This window comes from Schistocerca nitens, chromosome 9 (genome assembly GCF_023898315.1).
Source record: "Schistocerca nitens isolate TAMUIC-IGC-003100 chromosome 9, iqSchNite1.1, whole genome shotgun sequence".
Lineage (NCBI taxonomy): Eukaryota > Metazoa > Arthropoda > Insecta > Orthoptera > Acrididae > Schistocerca > Schistocerca nitens.
This window is the reverse complement of record NC_064622.1, coordinates 349,942,063-349,961,201: the sequence shown is the minus strand read 5'-3', so window position 1 is coordinate 349,961,201 and position 19,139 is coordinate 349,942,063. Positions and strand designations below refer to the sequence as shown.

Below are 19,139 nucleotides of genomic sequence, written 5' to 3'. Positions count from 1 at the left end.
TGAATAGGTTGGCATACGAGGGGGCCATCCTGGTACCCATGGCTATTCCCTTTAATTGTTGGTATGTCTGGCCTTCAAAAGTGAAGAATGTGGCTCTCCAGCAGGGATACGACTTCCTCAAATCCTGCCCTGAAATGAGATCCATCCTTCATGAAATCCTCCCCACTCCACCAAGAGTGTCTTTCCGCCGTCCACCTAACCTTCGTAACCTGTTAGTTCATCCCTATGAAATCCCCAAACCACCTTCCCTACCCTCTGGCTCCTATCCTTGTAACCGCCCCCGGTGTAAAACCTGTCCCATGCACCCTCCCACCACCACCTACTCCAGTCCTGTAACCCGGAAGGTGTACACGATCAAAGGCAGAGCCACGTGTGAAAGCACTCACGTGATTTACCAACTGACCTGCCTACACTGTGATGCATTCTATGTGGGAATGACCAGCAACAAACTGTCCATTCGCGTGAATGGACACAGGCAGACAGTGTTTGTTGGTAATGAGGATCACCCTGTGGCTAAACATGCCTTGGTGCACGGCCAGCACATCTTGGCACAGTGTTACACCGTCCGGGTTATCTGGATACTTCCCACCAACACCAACCCATCCGAACTCCGGAGATTGGAACTTGCTCTTCAATATATCCTCTCTTCCCGTTACCCACCAGGCCTCAATCTCCGCTAATTTCAAGTTGCCGCCACTCATACCTCACCTGTCATTCAACATCATCTTTGCCTCTTCACTTCCGCCTCGACTGACATCTCTGCCCAAACTCTGTGTCTTTAAATATGTCTGCTTGTCCTGTATATGTGTGGATGGATATGTGTGTGTGTGCGAGTGTATACCTGTCCTTTTTTTCCCCTAAGGTAAGTCTTTCCGCTCCCGGGATTGGAATGACTCCTTACCCTCTCCCTTAAAACCCACATCCTTTCGTCTTTCCCTCTCCTTCCCCTCTTTCCTGATGAGGCAACAGTTTGTTGCGAAAGCGTGAATTTTGTGTGTGTGTTTGTGTTTGTTTGTGTGTCTATCGACCTACCAGCGCTTTCGTTCGGTAAGTCACATCATCTTTGTTTTTCCTACGTGGAATGTTTCCCTGTATTATATACATATATAAAGCTTGAATTTTGTGTGTATGTTTGTGTTTGTTTGTGTGTCTGTCGACCTGCCAGCACTTTCATTTGGTAAGTCACATCGTCTTTGTTTATGAATTCCGTTCAGTACGTACTCTTTGAGAAGAGTAATGAATAAAAGTGCTGAATTTATTATGTATTTCTAAGTCTACCATGAGTTATAGGGTGGTAAATATTCATACCAATGAATTGGGAGCAAAAAAATTGTTTAAAGTGCTACTTAAAGGGGCTTCTAAGAGTCTCAGTGATTTTCTAAAGCCCTGGGAAGTATTTGTATGGTTCTGTCAACAAGACTGTAGTGGTGCATAGTCTCTAATGACATCATCAACCTCCTGTACGCCTTCTACTCACTCCCCTCTCAAAAAATTACCTGTCTCATTACTTTTTACTGTAAATTAGTTTCGTTTTCCTAAGAGTTTCCCTAAATGTGGTTAACACATGTCCCATCCACCCCTTGTTTCTCCTATAAACGCAACTCTGTATTCTCTGTTCTTTTGTAAACTTCTTAATAGAACAGAAAGTGTTCATTTACAGAAAACATCTACTATTGTCAGTGTGGGGTAGTACAGAGTAAGTGTACCTGATTCCCATTTGGGAGGACAGTGGTTCAAACCTGCTTCTTGCCATTCTGATTACTTTTTCTGTGATTTCCCAAAATCACTTAAGGCAAATGCTGGGATGGTTCCTTTGAAAGGCCATGACGTCTTTCCTTCTTCCTTCCCAAGGCCGAGCTTGTGCCCCCTCTAATGACCTTGTTCTCGATGCGACGTTAAACATGAATCTCCTCCTCCTCCTTCATTCAGTAAGATTGACAGACAATTGAGACTGTATGTACATTGAATCCATGTGTAAAAGGAATACATAGCTGGCCTTTTGTGGTCATGTTTTATAGTTGTGGTGTTGTGTGATTAGCCTCACATTTGGTAACATGGGGATGATGCATACCATCTTTCCATCAGAGCTGTAAAGTCAATTCATTGTGTAGCGTAACATGCCAAGACTGCTAGGACAGAAGACAATTGTTCTGACCATACTGAAATAAACTGAAGAGAAATGATGACACAAGTAACCGACTATTGTTTCAGGTATGACCGCCGTGAAGAGGCTCAGCTGGCAATAAACAACCTTAATGGTGTTATACCTGAGGATGGTACTGAACCTCTTACGGTGAAAGTTGCTGAAGAGCATGGTAAGCAGAAGGCAGCTTATTATGCAGGATGGCAGGCAGGCTTCAATCAAAGCAGAGGTGAGAAACTCCCTGATCCATTAGCTATAAACAGATGTTAAAATGCATTTTTGCAGAATATAACAAGTAAATCATAATCATTATTTTGATTTACCATTTGCTCATGTTTTCCAGCTGTTCATATGTCATTGCTGCCTGTTTGTGAAGTAGTTGTCACATTTAGTGCTCCAGTTTTGGGCGTTGTAAAGTATTTTATTGTAAATAATTCTAGAAATCATCACACACAATTTGGTTTTGTTATTTAAAGTAGTGTTTAGTTAATGGCCTAATAATTTTAGTATTCTATTGGCGTATGGATATTATGCAACACAGAACACATAGGAAACAATAAAAGAGACTGGCAGTTTATTTGTGATACATACTGAATAACCTTATCTGAGAGGGGCTGTGAGGTTTAATTTAGTTTATTGGGGTATAAAAAAATATGGGGCATGATATCGTACATGCTGTTACATGAGACTGCTGCGCAGCTCTTTTTCTTAAGAGAGCAGGATTAGAGCTTGTCGACTGAATGATTTATTTATCCAGAACTAGTTCTGAGTTGAACCACATCCTCAGTCCCTAGCATATATGTCTTGTGTAACATAGCACACTTCATCAGAAATGTCTCAAAGTTACACACAAAATATGGGTTTCTGCTCAAACTTCCTCGTGACAAACCTGTAAATCTCCACAAGAAATATGCCATCTGCTGGGACCTGACACTAATTGCAAATAAATACAGTGTTCATTCAGCAAAAGTGCTTTGTCTTCCTTTGTTTAAATATTGTTGGAGAAGACCTCAATAAGCCAGTTGTTATTTGTTGTTTCATTCAGAGTGAGTGTACTGAGTTCCTTCATGGATGAAATAGTGATCCTCCCCGCACTCCCTCTTCTGCCTTACTGCGTAGTTTTGAAATTCAGTCTGTCATGAATGAAATAAGGGTTTCTTATGCTACATTTACATGCAACACGAATTCCAGAAGATGAAAATCACATGCCAGAAACTAATTTTTGCCTACTAGTTGACATATTAAGCCTTACATTGATGTTGCTAGTCCGATCAGATATCAGTTTTTCAATTATCATTTGTTTAATGCAAGTGATGTTAAAAATCTGGTGTAATGATTTCTGATTTAGTTAGCACTACTGCTGTTCCTCTTCAATTAAATATATGATGTGCATAACTTTTTGCATCAACAAGAAATCCTTGTTTTAGTAGGATGGATCAAATGTAAATGAAATTTTTGTTTTTAATGGTTTTATTTTTTCATTTGGTGTTGCGACATAATCAAGTATACATCACTTTTGTGTATAATCTCCAGTTTTTAAAATGCACTTAGCCTACCTCGTTGCATGTTCTTGATGGTATTATCGTCAAAAGGACTGGGGTCATGTCCAGCCAGTTCTGCTTGAAGTCTTCCATGATAGCGTCATTGTCCTATACTTTTCCTGGTAGTGCTTCCTCAAATGATCCAAAGATATGAAAAATCTCAGAGTCATAGGTCTGGGATGTAAGGGGGTTGATTGAAGAGCATTCATTTTCTCTCTGACAATTTCTGGTGAGTGAGAGCTGCAGTGTGGTGACAGGCATTATGTATCCCACTGGATACGAACACAAATGAGGTGCTTACAGTAAAGTTCAGACTGATGCAGAACTCATTCACAAATGGTACAAGTTGGGAGACAGCAATGTGCGACACCAGATAGGAAGTTTGCATGCCAACTAATTCGAGGATGGATGCCAAGTCTGTTGTAAACAATGAGGAATTAAACCCTGTGTTAAACAAACTGAAATCAAAACCCACAGCAAGATAATCATCACATTACTAGAGGGTGTCCGGAAAGCAGGGACTAATAGCTTTTTTTTTACACATTAAGTAACTTCTTCCATATATGTTTGAAAATATATTCTCCTTATGATCACCCAAGGCTGCGCAGCAATGAGCAATGCGTTCATTAAAGTTCTCGATGACGCATTCACAAAAATCTGGTGGTATGCCACTAATAATCCTTTTAATTTCATCCTACAGTTGGTGTATTGTTGGTGGTTTTTTCACGTATACTTTTGATGTCACGGATCCCCACAAAAAAAGTGACAAGGTGTAAGAGCGCATGATCTGGCACGCCATTCCCGGTTACTATGGAAAATTTTTCTTGAGGAAGAGCAGTTCTGTCAAGGGATGAGTGACATATTGCACCGTCTTGTTGAAACCAAAAAATCGCCATTTTCATCAGTAAGAGGAAAAACCAATCAGAGAGCATGTTTTGGTAACGTTCGCCATTAACATTGACGGCAGCTCCCTCATCATTTTCAAAAAAGTACAAGCCGATCACGCCCCCTGCCCAGAACCCACACCGCACGGTCGTGCATTGTGGAGACATCTCATCTTCCACAGTCACTTGCGGATTTTCATTACCTCAAATTCTGCAGTTCTACTTATTGGTGAACCTACCGAGGTGGAAGTGCACCTCATCTGAGAAAATTATTCCTTTTGTGAAGTTTTCGTTCTCTGCTTGTCAAGCCAAGACCCATTGAGCGAACTGATGTCGCTTTCCATGATCTGCAGGGTTCAACTCCTGTGTAAGTTGAATCTTGTACACATGCATTTTCAGATCTTTTGAAAGGATTTCATGCATTGAACTTGGTGATAAATTCAATTGTTGAGCTTTTCAGTGAACCGATTTTCTGGAGCTTACACTCACAGCAGTGTTTTCTTGTGTTCCAATAGAATGTGGCCGTCGTGTTTTCTCAACATTTGAAACAGAACCTGTGGTGTCACCGCCAGACACCACACTTGCTAGGTGGTAGCTTAAATCGGCCGCGGTCCATTAGTACATGTCGGACCCGCGTGTCGCCACTGTGTGATCGCAGACCGAGCGCCACCACAAGGCAGGTCTCGAGAGACGTACGAGCACTCGCCCCAGTTGTACGACGACGTTGCTAGCGACTACACTGACGAAGCCTTTCTCTCATTTGCCGAGAGACAGTTAGAATAGCCTTCAGCTAAGTTAATGGCTACGACCTAGCAAGGCGCCATTAACCATTTGTAACGTTGCATGTACCTCAAGATAGAGTCTCACTTGTATCATCCAGAATGCTGTATACCAAAGGACAATATAAAAGTTAAGTGTTCTAGTAGCTACGTTCTTTTCTTTATCACATTCATTACGCATCCTGTTCCAGACTTAACGCCAGACGGCGTGAGTTGACGCGTGCCCTTTCGGCTACTTCACTGTGGACTGGCTGCTTTGTCAGTCCACTACAGAACCCATGGTTTCAAACTTCCGGGTCAACTTCCAAACTAATGATTTGGTTGGAGCAGCATTACGTACGAGTGTCACACACAATTCACGAACAGTTGCTGTGGGACTTCCACTGTTTTTGTAATAAGTTTTTGTTACTTGGATACATTGCTCAGTTGTCACCTGCCCCGTGATGAAAATAAACATCAAACTACAATGCTCACCACACAAAAGCTATTAGGCTACTAATGGGAAAGATTGCAGCTAACAAACATGAAAAAACCACAGCTGCCAACTTTCATATGACAAAATATCGCAAAATTTGTTATAATGGCACATACTCAGGTGCCTCATGTTAGTATGTGAACAGCTTTTTGACTGTGTTGTATGCTTATTTTAAAGCAGCCGAGAAAAATAAGGTTTGCCCATCTGAATTGAGCCCTCTGGCAGCTTCTACATGTACATGGCTTAGTGTGTATTGTCCGCCCCCTACTAACGCGACAAATTGATTCCACCTCCATGTCACTGCCCATCAGTGGAATAGCCTTGTCACTGCTTGGCAAAGATACAACAGTGTAGAGGAATGTTGTATCAGTTGATCGTGTCATTCGTTGAATTAAGGAAGTTTAATTTCATTCAAAAGGTCACACTATATGTCATGCTGATAATATGGTGCTTGTACAAAAAAAATCGAAGGTCAATATGCATAACACCACACTGGTCAGAAATACATAGTATCTTGCCAGCTACATTATAGTGCTGGCTTTCACTGGCATTGCCTCACCCTTCCTTATACACTTTTTAGTGTCCTGTTTTGACTTGGGTATTTAGTGGTGTACCTGTGTTTTATCACTGGTTCAGACATTGGCATTAATGTTCCTGTAAACTTCACATATTTTACTTCTTTTATTCAGGCAAAAGTTAAGAGAACCACCAGATGTGTAGTCTATGGTGTCCTAGTTTCTTTGTAATGATAGCTTGACTGCTGCCATAATTTAATTATATGGGAGAAGCAATTTTAAATACTGTCTTAATAGATCACAAATAGTATTAATTGGTAAGGCATACCGTTGGTCGATAGTTGTGGTTGTCATTTTCAACCTATTTATGGCTTTCTTTGAACTCCTTATTCCAAGTGAACTCATAAGATTTGCAAGTGTTTCATCACTGAACTGTGCTCTCAATCTCTGCAAAATTTCTGTGGGTTTCACACCTGCATGAGTAAAAAATGTGTTGATCATGATGATGTGTTGTGCAGTTGTACAATGCACCTGTGTTGCTCAGAGATTGAGAGCAGTACTAATTTATGAGTCTGTGAAGGCACTCCTTTCTCTTCAACTTATATACTCAGAACAAAGTCTCATTTACATTCTATCCACCCTCAAAAAATACACTTTTGCAGAGTACTACAAATTATCAGGAGCAATCAAGCCCAGGTAAATTGTATGCTCTTTCTGGTTGTACAACACATACCAATTTTTCTCTTTCTTACTTAAATGGATCTTGTCTTTTTTGCTCTTCACTTTCATATTTGACTTAAGATGAAACCACGTTTCATGAAAAATAGGGCGTTTTGAAATTGCCTTAATTAAAAACATAACTCATATCATCATCTTATATTAATGAACAGTTGCAGGTGACATTTGTCTGCTTGGACACATGTTACATAGTGCTTACAGGTGCTGAAATTACTTTACTGGACTGAGTTTTCCCATGCTTTTGTGCTGTGTCTTCAATGAATTGCTTCACTGCCTTTTAATTCTGCTCTTATTGTTTCAACTTCAGATAAGAGTTTTAGACCACACTAGACAGTAGTATAAATTACAACAGCAGTCTTTTAACTATCTTTCCTGGTGATATTGGTATATTCCGCAGCTGCATCAGCTGATTTGTCATCTGCTGTTTCAATCATGGATGATAATGTCAACTTTTTGTTCAAATCTATGCTGACTGAATTTTTTTATATTTTCTCTTCCTTCATGCTTCAAAGCTCCAAAGTAACTCTCCTCTAGTAGTTATAACACATTTCTTGTGTAGTGCATGGCCTTTCTAGTCTTCTAATGCCACAATATTAGACATTAATGCCACAGCATCATAAGCAAACTGACCACATGGTCTAACGGTTAGTGTTTTTCAGTAGTAATGCCAGGGTCCCAAATTTGATTCTGGGTCATCACCTCACATTTTTCCCTGATAGAAAAATGTGGAAGGAAGTCCAGTCGGTCTTGTTAGGTTAACTGAAAAGCTGCTTCAATATAAAAGAACTGAAATTGACAAATAATTTGCCAAAATAGTGTTGCATTGAAATGCTTTCATAAGGTTGGGTGTGACATGACATTTATTTAATAGCAGCATCAATGTTAGTTTTCCAATTAAAAAGTGAGATGCTTTCCATATTAAGGCTATGGATCTTATTCTTTCCAAGATTCCAGATCAGTACTATAAGATTTAGGTCTGAATGGTGTGGTGGCAGTAAGAGGGCAGCCATTTTCTTGTGAAATTTTGTCACAAGAATGAAGAGGAGAAAACCCTTGGCTTTCCTTGTTCTTAAGTAGTTCAAAGTATTTCTGATATAGTCATAGAGGAAAAATGACATGAAACAAAACAGTTTATTCACAACAATGAAACATTACATACTCTCAAAATACTGGCAGTTGAATCAGTGACCAGTGCGGAACATATATTTGTTTTAGTCTGTAGTTACAATGTTTTATTTACCTACTGGCTACCAGTTTCAGTATAGTACCATCCTCAGGCCATCCTATAATCAAAAACCCGCAGCACGTAGTTAAAATACTAGTGTGAGAAACATTTACAAATTTTTTACCTATAATAGGAAACTTGTGATATGAAGTACAACCTTAAAATATGTAGGTAGCCCCTCACCCCTGGCATATGGCTGTCACACTTGCTTCCCAAGCAAGTGTGTCGATTACTAAAAGTAAAAGTCAATGCTCAGTTTTAAATAGATGCAAATTGCAGCCAGCAGTGGTGAGACTGTCTTTGTTTTTGTTCTTAAAAAAGAGTAGCATTGTAAACAGCATATAAAGAATAAAAGTAGCATAACATATAAAATTTATGAAATTACATAATAAAACAGTGAGTATAACGGCCCTCACTGTAATTAATCATTACAAGAAAAATAGCATGTATTGATAGCCACATTTACGTTGACAGTTCATATACAGTTTATGTCACTAAATGTTGCCTGGCACAGTTGTTTGCCAATAATCTTCACACTATCTCAGTTATTCACAGTGCAATGTGTGAGATTCCAAAGTTCATCTAGGTAAATTACTGGCGTGTTTAATCCTGGTGCTTCATTTTTTCATAAAAAATCTAAGGTAGTATGCTCTTTCTGCAAATGTATTCTCTCATCCACACGACACATTCATTATGGCACTTTTTGAAATCAGATCCCATAGATGGATCAGTTTTCCTCAGTTTCTTTGCTAAGGAAGTCCAGAGTCATCTGACAACAGCAGTGAAGTTTTTGCAAATATGGTATTTCCTTGTGGTGGTTATAATGCTGCACAAATCTGTCTAGTAACACATTTGTTTATATCATCAATGAAGTATTTACTGCCAATGTTTAATTCCTGTGGTACATAGGAGACATTAATTGCAAGTTGTTGTGGCCTCCCACAAAGATATTTTCCGTGATCATTTTTCACATTTACATTGCTAGGTAACAAGCACTACTTTTGAATTGGAATCTAACTGTAATTAGTGATATGACTAAGTTATTTACCACTACGACCAGGTAACCAGTTCATCTTGCCAAGTAATATGTACGCATGTTTATTTGTACATTATGCTCAAAGAGTTTGCGTAGAGCATCGGTGACACACTTTTGAACTGGAATAACCACATGGCTTATACTGTCTGTTTGTGGATGGATATGTGCGTGTGTGCGAGTGTATACCTGTCCTTTTTCCCCCCTAAGGTAAGTCTTTCCGCTCCCGGGATTGGAATGACTCCTTACCCTCTCCCTTAAAACCCACATCCTTTCGTCTTTCCCTCTCCTTCCCCTCTTTCCTGATGAGGCAACAGTTTGTTGCGAAAGGTTGAATTTTGTGTGTGTGTGTGTTTGTGTTTGTGTTTGTTTGTGTGTCTATCGACCTACCAGTGCTTTCGTTCGGTAAGTCACATCATATATATATATATATATATTGCTGCGCTCTCCTTTTCTCTTCATCCATTTGTTCTCTCTCTTTCTTTCCTTACCTCCAATTTCTCTAAAAGTATGCTCCTCATGTACAATCCTTTCCTGCTTTCTGCATTCCATCTTTGCATTTTAATGTGTATATGGATGCTATCCCCCCATGAACCATGGACCTTGCCGTTGATGGGGAGGCTTGCGTGCCTCAACGATACAGATAGTCGTACCGTAGGTGCAACCACAACAGAGGAGTATCTGTTGAGAGGCCAGACAAATGTGTGGTTCCTGAAGAGGGGCAGCAGCCTTTTCAGTAGTTGCAGGGGCAACAGTCTGGATGAGGGACTGATCTGGCCTTGTAACACTAACGAAAACGGCCTTGCTGTTGTAGTACTGCGAACAGCTGAAAGCAAGGGGAAACTACAGCTGTCATTTTTCCCAAGGGCATGCAGCTTTACTGTATCATTAAATGATGATGGCGTCCTCTTGGGTAAAATATTCCGGAGGTAAAATAGTCCCCCATTCGGATCTTCGGGCGGGGACTACTCAAGAGGACGTCGTCGTCAGGAGAAAGAAAACTGACGTTCTAGGGACTGGAGTGTGGAATGTCAGATCCCTTAATTGGGCAGGTAGGTTAGAAAATTTAAAAAGGGAAATGGATAGGTTAAAGTTAGATATAGTGGGAATTAGTGAAGTTCGGTGGCAGGAGGAACAAGACTTTTGGACTGGTGAATACAGGGTTATAAATACAAAATCAAATAGGGGTAATGCAGGAGTAGCTTTAATAATGAATAGGAAAATAGGAGTGTGGGTAAGCTACTACAAACAGCATAGTGAACGCATTATTGTGGCCAAGATAGACATGAAGCCCACGCCTACTACAGTAGTACAAGTTTATATGCCAACTGGCTCTGCAGATGATGAAGAAATTGATGAACTGTATGATGAGGTAAAAGAAATTATTCAGATAGTGAAGGGAGACGAACATTTAATAGTCATGGGTGACTGGGATTCGACAGTAGGAAAAGGGAGAGAAGGAAACAGTAGGTGAATATGGATTGGGGCTAAGAAATGAATGAGGAAGCCGCCTGGTAGAATTTTGCACAGAGCGTAACTTAATCATAGCTAACACTTGGTTCAAGAATCATGAAAGAAGGTTGTATACATGGAAGAACACTGGAGATACTAGAAGGTTTCAGATAGATTATATAATGGTAAGACAGAGATTTAGGAACCAGGTTTTAAATTGTAAGACATTTCCAGGGGCAGATGTGGACTCTGACCACAATCTATTGGTTATGAGCTGTAGATTAAAACTGAAGAAACTGCAAAAAGGTGGGAATGTAAGGAGATGGGACCTGGATAAACTGAAAGAACCAGAGGTTGTACAGAGTTTCAGGAAGAGCATAAGGGAACAATTGACAGGAATGGGGGAAAGAAATACAGTAGAAGAAGAATGGGTAGCTTTGAGGGATGAAATAGTGAAGGCAGCAAAGGATCAAGTAGGTCAAAAGACGAGGGCTAGTAGAAATCCATGGGTAACAGAAGAAATACTGAATTTAATTGATGAAAGGAGAAAATACAAAATGCAGTAAATGAAGCAGGCAAAAAGGAATACAAACGTCTCAAAAATGAGATCGACAGGAATTGCAAAATGGCTAGGCAGGGATGGCTAGAGGACAAATGTAAGGATGTAGAGGCTTATCTCATGAGGGGTAGGATAGATACTGCCTACAGGAAAAGAGAACCACTTTCATGAATATCAAGAGCTCAGATGGAAACCCAGCTCTAAGCAAAGAGGGGAAAGCAGAAAGGTGGAAGGAGTATATAGAAGGTCTATACAAGGGCGATGTTCTTGAGGACAATATTATGGAAATGGAAGAGGATGTAGATGAAGATGAAATGGGAGATACGATACTGCGTGAAGAGTTAGACAGACCACTGAAAGACCTAAGCCGAAACAAGGCCCCGGGAGTAGACAACATTCCATTAGAACTACTGATAGCCTTGGGAGAGCCAGTCCTGACAAAAAACTACCACCTGGTGAGCAAGATGTATGAGACAGGCGAAATTCCCTCAGACTTCAAGAAGAATATAATAATTCCAATCCCAAAGAAAGCAGGTGTTGACAGATGTGAAAATTACCGAACTATCAGTTTAATAAGTCACAGCTGCAAAATACTAACGTGAATTCTTTACAGACAAATGGAAAAACTGGTAGAAGCCGACCTCGGGGAAGGTCAGTTTGGATTCCGAAGAAATGTTGGAACACGTGAGGCAATACTGACCCTATGACTTATCTTAGAAGAAAGATTAAGGAAAGGCAAACCTACGTTTCTAGCATTTGTAGACTTAGAGAAAGCTTTTGACAGTGTTGACTGGAATCATCTCTTTCAAATTCTGAAGGTGGCAGGGGTAAAATACAGGGAGCGAGAGGCTATTTACAATTTGTACAGAAAGTAGATGGCAGTTATAAAGAGTCGAGGGGTATGAAAGGGAAGCAGTGATTGGGAAGGAAGTGAGACAGGGTTGTAGCCTCTCCCCGATGCTATTCAATCTGTATATTGAGCAAGCAGTAAAGGAAACAAAAGAAAAGTTCGGAGTAGGTATGTAGAAGAAATAAAAACTTTGAGGTTCGCCGATTACATTGTAATTCTGTCAGAGACAGCAAAGGACTTGGAAGAGCAATTGAACGGAATGGACAGTGTCTTGAAAGGAGGGTATAAGATGAACATCAACAAAAGCAAAACGAGGATAATGGAATGTAGTCGAATTAAGTCGGGTGATGCTGAGGGAATTAGATTAGGAAATGAGACACTTAAACTAGTAAAGGAGTTTTGCTATTTGGGGAGCAAAATAACTGATGATGGTCGAAGTAGAGAGGATATAAAATGTAGACTGGCAATGGCAAGGAAAGTGTTTCTGAAGAAGAGAAATTTGTTAACATAGAGTATTGATTTAAGTGTCAGGAAGTCGTTTCTGAAAGTATTTGTATGGAGTGTAGCCATGTATGGAAGTGAAACATGGACGATAAATAGTTTAGACAAGAAGAGAATAGAAGCTTTCGAAATGTGGTGCTACAGAAGAAGGTTGAAGTTTAGATGGGTAGATCACATAACTAATGAGGAAGCATTGAATAGGATTGGGGAGAAGAGGAGTTTGTGGCACAACTTGACTAGAAGAAGGGATCGGTTGGTAGGACATGTTCTGAGGCATCAAGGGATCACCAATTTAGTACTGGAGGGCAGCGTAGAGGGTAAAAATCGTAGATGGAGACCAAGAGATGAAGACAGTAAGTAGATTCAGAAGGATGTAGGCTGCAGTAGGTACCGGGAGATGAAGAAGCTTGCACAGGATAGAGTAGCATGGAGAGCTGCATCAAAGCAGTCTCAGAACTGAATACCACAACAACAACAACAACATGGATGCTATCTTGTAATACCTCTTGTTCCTTGCTTGTCTCCCTTACATGTTGAATTGGAGCTCTCATCTCATTTACTATTTAAGACTGTTCTTCAGATCATGTGCGTGATATTCTTGCTACTGCATACCTTTGTTTTGTAGCAGTGAACTACTATTTCCTCAGGTCAGCTTCTTAACATCTTACATTTTGGCAATGCTCACCAAATTTTAAAGTTCTTACAAAAGTATTGGAATTTTTACTTTCTCCTGTGACCTCCTCCATAGCCAAATGGTTAGTACCATTGCCTTCGGTGTGGAAGGACTGGTGCCTACTCAGATTTTTTTCTGGGTAAGGGAACCTTAGTACTAGGATCGCTCAACATGTGAGACAAAGTGAGGAGCTTCTTGAGTAAAGAAGCAGCAGCATCACTGGCATTCATCTACTGGCAATAACAGCTGGAGAGATTGGCAACATGCTGATTACATGTCCCACAATCGTAGACCGCTCCATGTACTGCCTTGGAAGCAGCAGTTGGCTAACCAGAACAGGCCTCAGTCCTAATTCATGAGTGTTGTTCATGCTTACTTTCCCCTGTCCACAGACTTTCCATGTTAATGATTCATCTTAACTGATGGCAGCTAACTTGCCCAACATTTTTATATAAAAACTACTCCTGACTGGCTGCTTCAATATTGGTACTTAAACTCCTCCCTTACTCAATATCCTCTTGGCACACTAGTACTGGCGCACATTAGTGGCAACCACTGAACTTGTTTCCTGAGATTTGGATGGTTTCCAATTAAGTACAATCTTTCCCAGCACATCAAGTCCCAAATTATGCATGCAGCATGGCTTTTCTGGGAGCTGTGAGTGTCATTAAATTTGTGGGACTTCTTTTAATGGCTGTACAATTCTGTTATGCACGCCACTGTACACTTGGGATTAGCTGATCTACCTGATTGACAGGATGCACCCTCTTTGACATAAAATTGTCCCAGCCCCCACTTCCTATGCTGCTAATCCTCTGTTCGCTTATCCTAGAGGCACCAATTAATTCACAAAGTCAGTACTCCTGTCAAATGAGGCATTGGTGTTATGTGCATTCAGAGTGTGAAAACAAACATTCTGTCTTCACTCATATATATTCAGCAGAGGTAAACACAGTAAAGGTGCTGTTTCAGTAGGACTTAAAGAAGCAAGTCTCGAGCATAGAATTGAAACAGTTGTTAAACAGTGTAACCATACAATACTAAAGCATTGTTTTATCGAATATGTCCACAATTTTAAAGAAAATTAAATAAGTATAGATATGAAATTAAACAGTATAAAAATATATGGAAATGTGTAAAAGAAACTTAATTCATACAGTAAATTGTTTTAAGTATTTCCATACTGGTTACATAATCTAAATGATTTCCATACAATGGACAATAATCTCAGCTGTAAGAAAACTCTTTCTTATACCACAAAATAGTCAGATGTACTGTGGATTTGGAAACTAATGGGAATTATACATACTACTACTTTTTCTTGTAATTCTGCCACTATAATTCTTTTGAGTAGATGCTTCACTTAATGGTAAAGAAAGAAAGTTTTTTCTGTGTTTATTGTCATTGCTGTAACATCTTTCCTTTGTTTCATTGTTCATGTGTAAAAATATTAGTTCTCTTCTGGGTAAAAAGTATGAAACATTTCTTTCATTTGTTTTTTGGAGCCTCTTTAGTGTCACACCAAGTCTCAGTTGTTGCTACAGCCAGAAGTCATGCTCCCATAGTGGTGCGCAGCATGCAAGACTAATTACATAACAGATTGCTCCACAGATTTAATCAGAAGTGTTTATTGGCAGCCCGAGATTACGTCTGAGAACAGCCACACTACCCAGTTAGTTCAAAGAAGGGTGTCCAGCTTCGCTTTTATCCATGAGATAGGATTAAACTCCTCACTACTCTAAAATCAAAATAATCCTAAACAATCAAAACACTTCCAGAAAGATTCCAAGATCTGACCATTGGATTAGAATATGCACACCGCTAACATTTCATACACTGCCTGCATCTGGCTCCTATTAACTTCTGCCAGTAATGTCCACCACCACCACCAACAACAACAACAACAACAACATCAGGAGTACAGTTCAAAGTCAAAAGAGGAAGAACGACAAAAACGTAACACTCAGATTTCCACGGAAATTAACATAATTTATTAATATTAAATTAATTGTGGCCATACTGGCTACATTTGGAACCATGACCATGTGGAATAATTATTTATTTGTACTTTATGCCACCAGTCATTTTTATATTTTTAATGTTTAATTTAACGTGTTGAACTGTGTTTCGAACATGTTCAGCCTATCTTTGGGCATTTATGCATACAGAAAATTGATCTTAAAAATAAATTGTCTGAACCTAAATTAACATAAAGATTTTTTTTTACTGTTCACTGCTAGAGTGGCTGTTGGGTTATTTGGAAGGGCCAGGGGAGAGGGGGTGAGTGGTTGGTGAGAAATAGATGTCCAGTGATGTCTCCTGCTGGTGTGGAACTGTCTCGCATTGTTTACTGTAATTGACACCACAGCTTGGGTGGGTTGCAGATAGTTTTGCAGCAAGTTATTCTGATGGAAAAATCGTGTGATACACTTTTTTATATGACAGTTGTCCACTTAAGATTTTGGTGTCCCAGAGCTTTGTTTTTCATCCTTGGTACACCGGCAGAGCTGTTGAGTAACATTACACTATTGTAATATTTATTTTGTCACTGTTTTTTGATGTAATTCCTGCAAAAATTTTTCTACATACATGTAACCAGTGTATGCTTAACACAGTATGATGGCATTTCAGTGTGTGGATGAATTATCTATCATCTGTCATATTTTACAGCGATATTCACAACACTGACAGTCTGGTAGTCAGTTCTTTCACATTGGCACATCTTAAATCTGTTGCATTAAGACTGGTGTAAGACCATTGAAGAATGCTGAGATTTTGAATTTGGTTATCTCATTAAGAATATTATCTCCACACTTGGTATTATGGACGAAAATTTCCATTTTTTCCATGATATCCATTATTTTACTTTCTCTAGTTTAATACAAAATTTCAAGCTTGTCATCGATTTTCAAAGAGTGGCGTGTTGTTTAATGTGTGTTTCTACTGCTGATAGATTTAGCCAATCCACAGCAGTGTATATGTTCTTTAATACAAGTTCTGAAAGGTATGCCTCTTTGGCCTAGATAATATTTGTTGCATTGGGTGCAGGTAATTTTGTAAACGCCAGATGCATCAAGGTCTGTATCTGGCAGTTTTACATTGTGAATAAGCTTCATAATTTGGATGTTGTTGATGCTGAAGCTGATTTTTGGATCAGTGTTTTTGAATAACCTTGCTAAGTTGTCAGACATTATATCAAGATGTGGGATTTTTACATATTTAACTTCTGTGATGCTGTCAGTTGTGAGTGTAGTTTAATGGTGGTGTTCAGTTTTTTTTTTTTATCTGTTGTGACATTGCATTAATGAATGAAGAATCATATCCATTGTTCCCCTATTGCAGTACATTCTGTGGTTTTATTTCTTGGAGTTCTGTGTGTTTAAGTGGAAATTTGTGGGTATGCAGCTTTTTTTCTGGGAGGTGGGATATATCGAGGAGCTTTGCATAGTGGTTTCTGCACTATTAGGTTTTCTGTAAATACTGAAAGACACCTTTTCATTCTGTTTTGATATTTTCATGTCGACACAGGATACAGTCTTGTTTTCTTCATAGTCAAGGGTGAATTAGATGTTTTTATGCAGGCTATTGAGTTTTTTTAAAAAAGTTTGCTATTTCATCATCTGTACCATCATATAGAATGAGGATGTCATCCACATACCTCCATACATTGCAAAAACATCACCTCTGCTCCAGAGGGCTGCCGACCAGCTCTTCAGTTTGCTGAACACCAAGCCACTGTATGAAATTGTTTGACATTGAGGTTTTTCAGCCACTCAAAAGAAGGAGCAGAACTTTGGCATTTCCATTGGCCATTTCCTGCCCCATCTAATGGAGCTTCTTGTGAAATGCTGTACCTTGGCATGATTGTCAAAACGTTTTCCACAATGGGTGTCTGAAAGCACTGGATGTTGTGTGAAAATTACTCGTCCTTAAAATCTGCTTGAGCTACCAACCAGTTAGGAGAATTGGGGAAAGACCAGTCTATCAAGTTCAGGCTGAACAAATGCCTCTCCCTCCAGCCGCTGGAACCTGGCCAAAGTGACTACAATAGCGAATAATGATAGCATACGTGGGTGCCAGGGAATGATATGTTAAAAGTTTCCTTATGTATTGCTTTCCTCACAATTTAAATAATATCAGTCTATAGCAGTCAGTTTGAAAAGTATGGTGTAATAGCTGATTTTGAGAAATTTCCTTCTTAGTTTTGTAATTGTGTTATGAGAACTTCATTTAGAATCAGTGTAAATTAGCCAGTGGTATGGTGTTATTACATGTGTTACGTACTTCACATATATATTTTATGGTTTCATTCTGTGCATCAGCACTGTGGCTGTAGTCTTCTGTTATTATGATTCTTCATTGGCTACTGAAATTATCAGTGACATTAGTTCCTCTAATATAATCTCTCTTATTGACATGAACCACTTTTGTCATTCTGTAATGAACAGTGCAGATTAAACCCACAGTATTCATCCTGTAGTTTCTTAGCAAAGATGAACTAAAGTGCACGTCATTTATGTTGGCGGCCGAGTTTAGGTTCGTTCTGCGCATCTGACGTCACAAAACACAGTCAGCCAATGATCAGAGAACGACGTTGCCATATCTCGACTGCAGAGCAGAGCACGGTCGAGTGTCTTCAGTTTTAGAAACGTTCAGTCATAAATAAAGTAATAGAGCAAAAGCAATGTCTTGATAGCAGACATTCTTTTATAGAAAGTTTGGAAAAAGCATTCTTTATACCAATTGCTTCATATTCTATTAATTAATTAAACCAAACAAGCAATAAGACTCCTAATTCAGGCGATAGCAAGGAAAGGTGTTTGTATCAATCTCACTAACCGTTTTTTTTTTTTGCAATAAAGAACAGCGGTAATTGTTTATTTCCAATTGTACTTCTACGAAGTGTGAGTAATTCATAGTCATACCAACAGTGTTTGTCAGTATTCTGCGTAACTTGTTAGACGCCTCATGGAGACACATTGTTTGACGAGCTGCGTTAGCGTAACGGTTAAGGCATTGGGTTGGTAAGCGAAAGGTGAAGAGTTCAAACCTTGTGCAGTGCTAATTATTTTCTTTATTTAAAAACAATATGGAAGGGTCTTACTTCACGAATTTTATTCGTTTGAATTCAATTTTTTGAAATTTCTTGTGCTTTGGCTCTTCATTAATCCTTTCGCTGCTGCAGACACGTGATCCCCGCATTACGCGCTGCACTGCTCGCCTGTGCAGACACATGGTGTTCCGACTGCTTTGACACACTTATCATTCGATTTAACAAAAACGATTTGGCCCAAAAATTTGATTTCTACACATCTTTTGGACTGATACCTTCCCCCCATAAATGACTTAATTTTGTTTCGATGTTCAACGCAGTTATTGTGCAGCATTAAATGTAGTAAACCATTGCACGAAATTTTGAAGAGTTCGCAGAGGTAAAAGTTCATAGCGTATACTTTCCGTATGGTCAATTTTAGTTGCCACAATGTTGAGAATGAAATGTGGATAAGATACCTAAATTTCATATAAAATTTACTATATAACAATATCTCATTTAATTTAAGTACCACATAAGTGTCGTTTGTAATATTGAGAAATATTCCATCTTTCGCGACTGTAATAAAAGTTTAATTTACACCGGGCGCGTTTGGCTTTATTTTAAAGCACTTCAATCAATCAAAAGGAAGTAGACAAAATACATTAATCAAAACTGTGGACTAACAAAAACATTAGGACTTGAATATACCGTCCATCAGTGAAGTGCTCTGAGCTAT

At 39.3% G+C, this 19,139-nt stretch overlaps 1 protein-coding gene across 5 annotated transcripts in view; it reads left to right on the top strand.

The window, feature by feature from the left end:
* Positions 1-19,139, top strand: part of LOC126203118 (protein sex-lethal-like) — a 125,023-nt gene that overhangs the window by 74,827 nt on the left and 31,057 nt on the right. For all 5 annotated transcript variants that reach the window (XM_049937363.1, XM_049937366.1, XM_049937362.1 and 2 more), the window contains exon 5: positions 2,212-2,372. In XM_049937363.1, the coding sequence (XP_049793320.1) occupies positions 2,212-2,372 (161 nt within the window). The remainder of the gene's footprint in view (positions 1-2,211; positions 2,373-19,139) is intronic.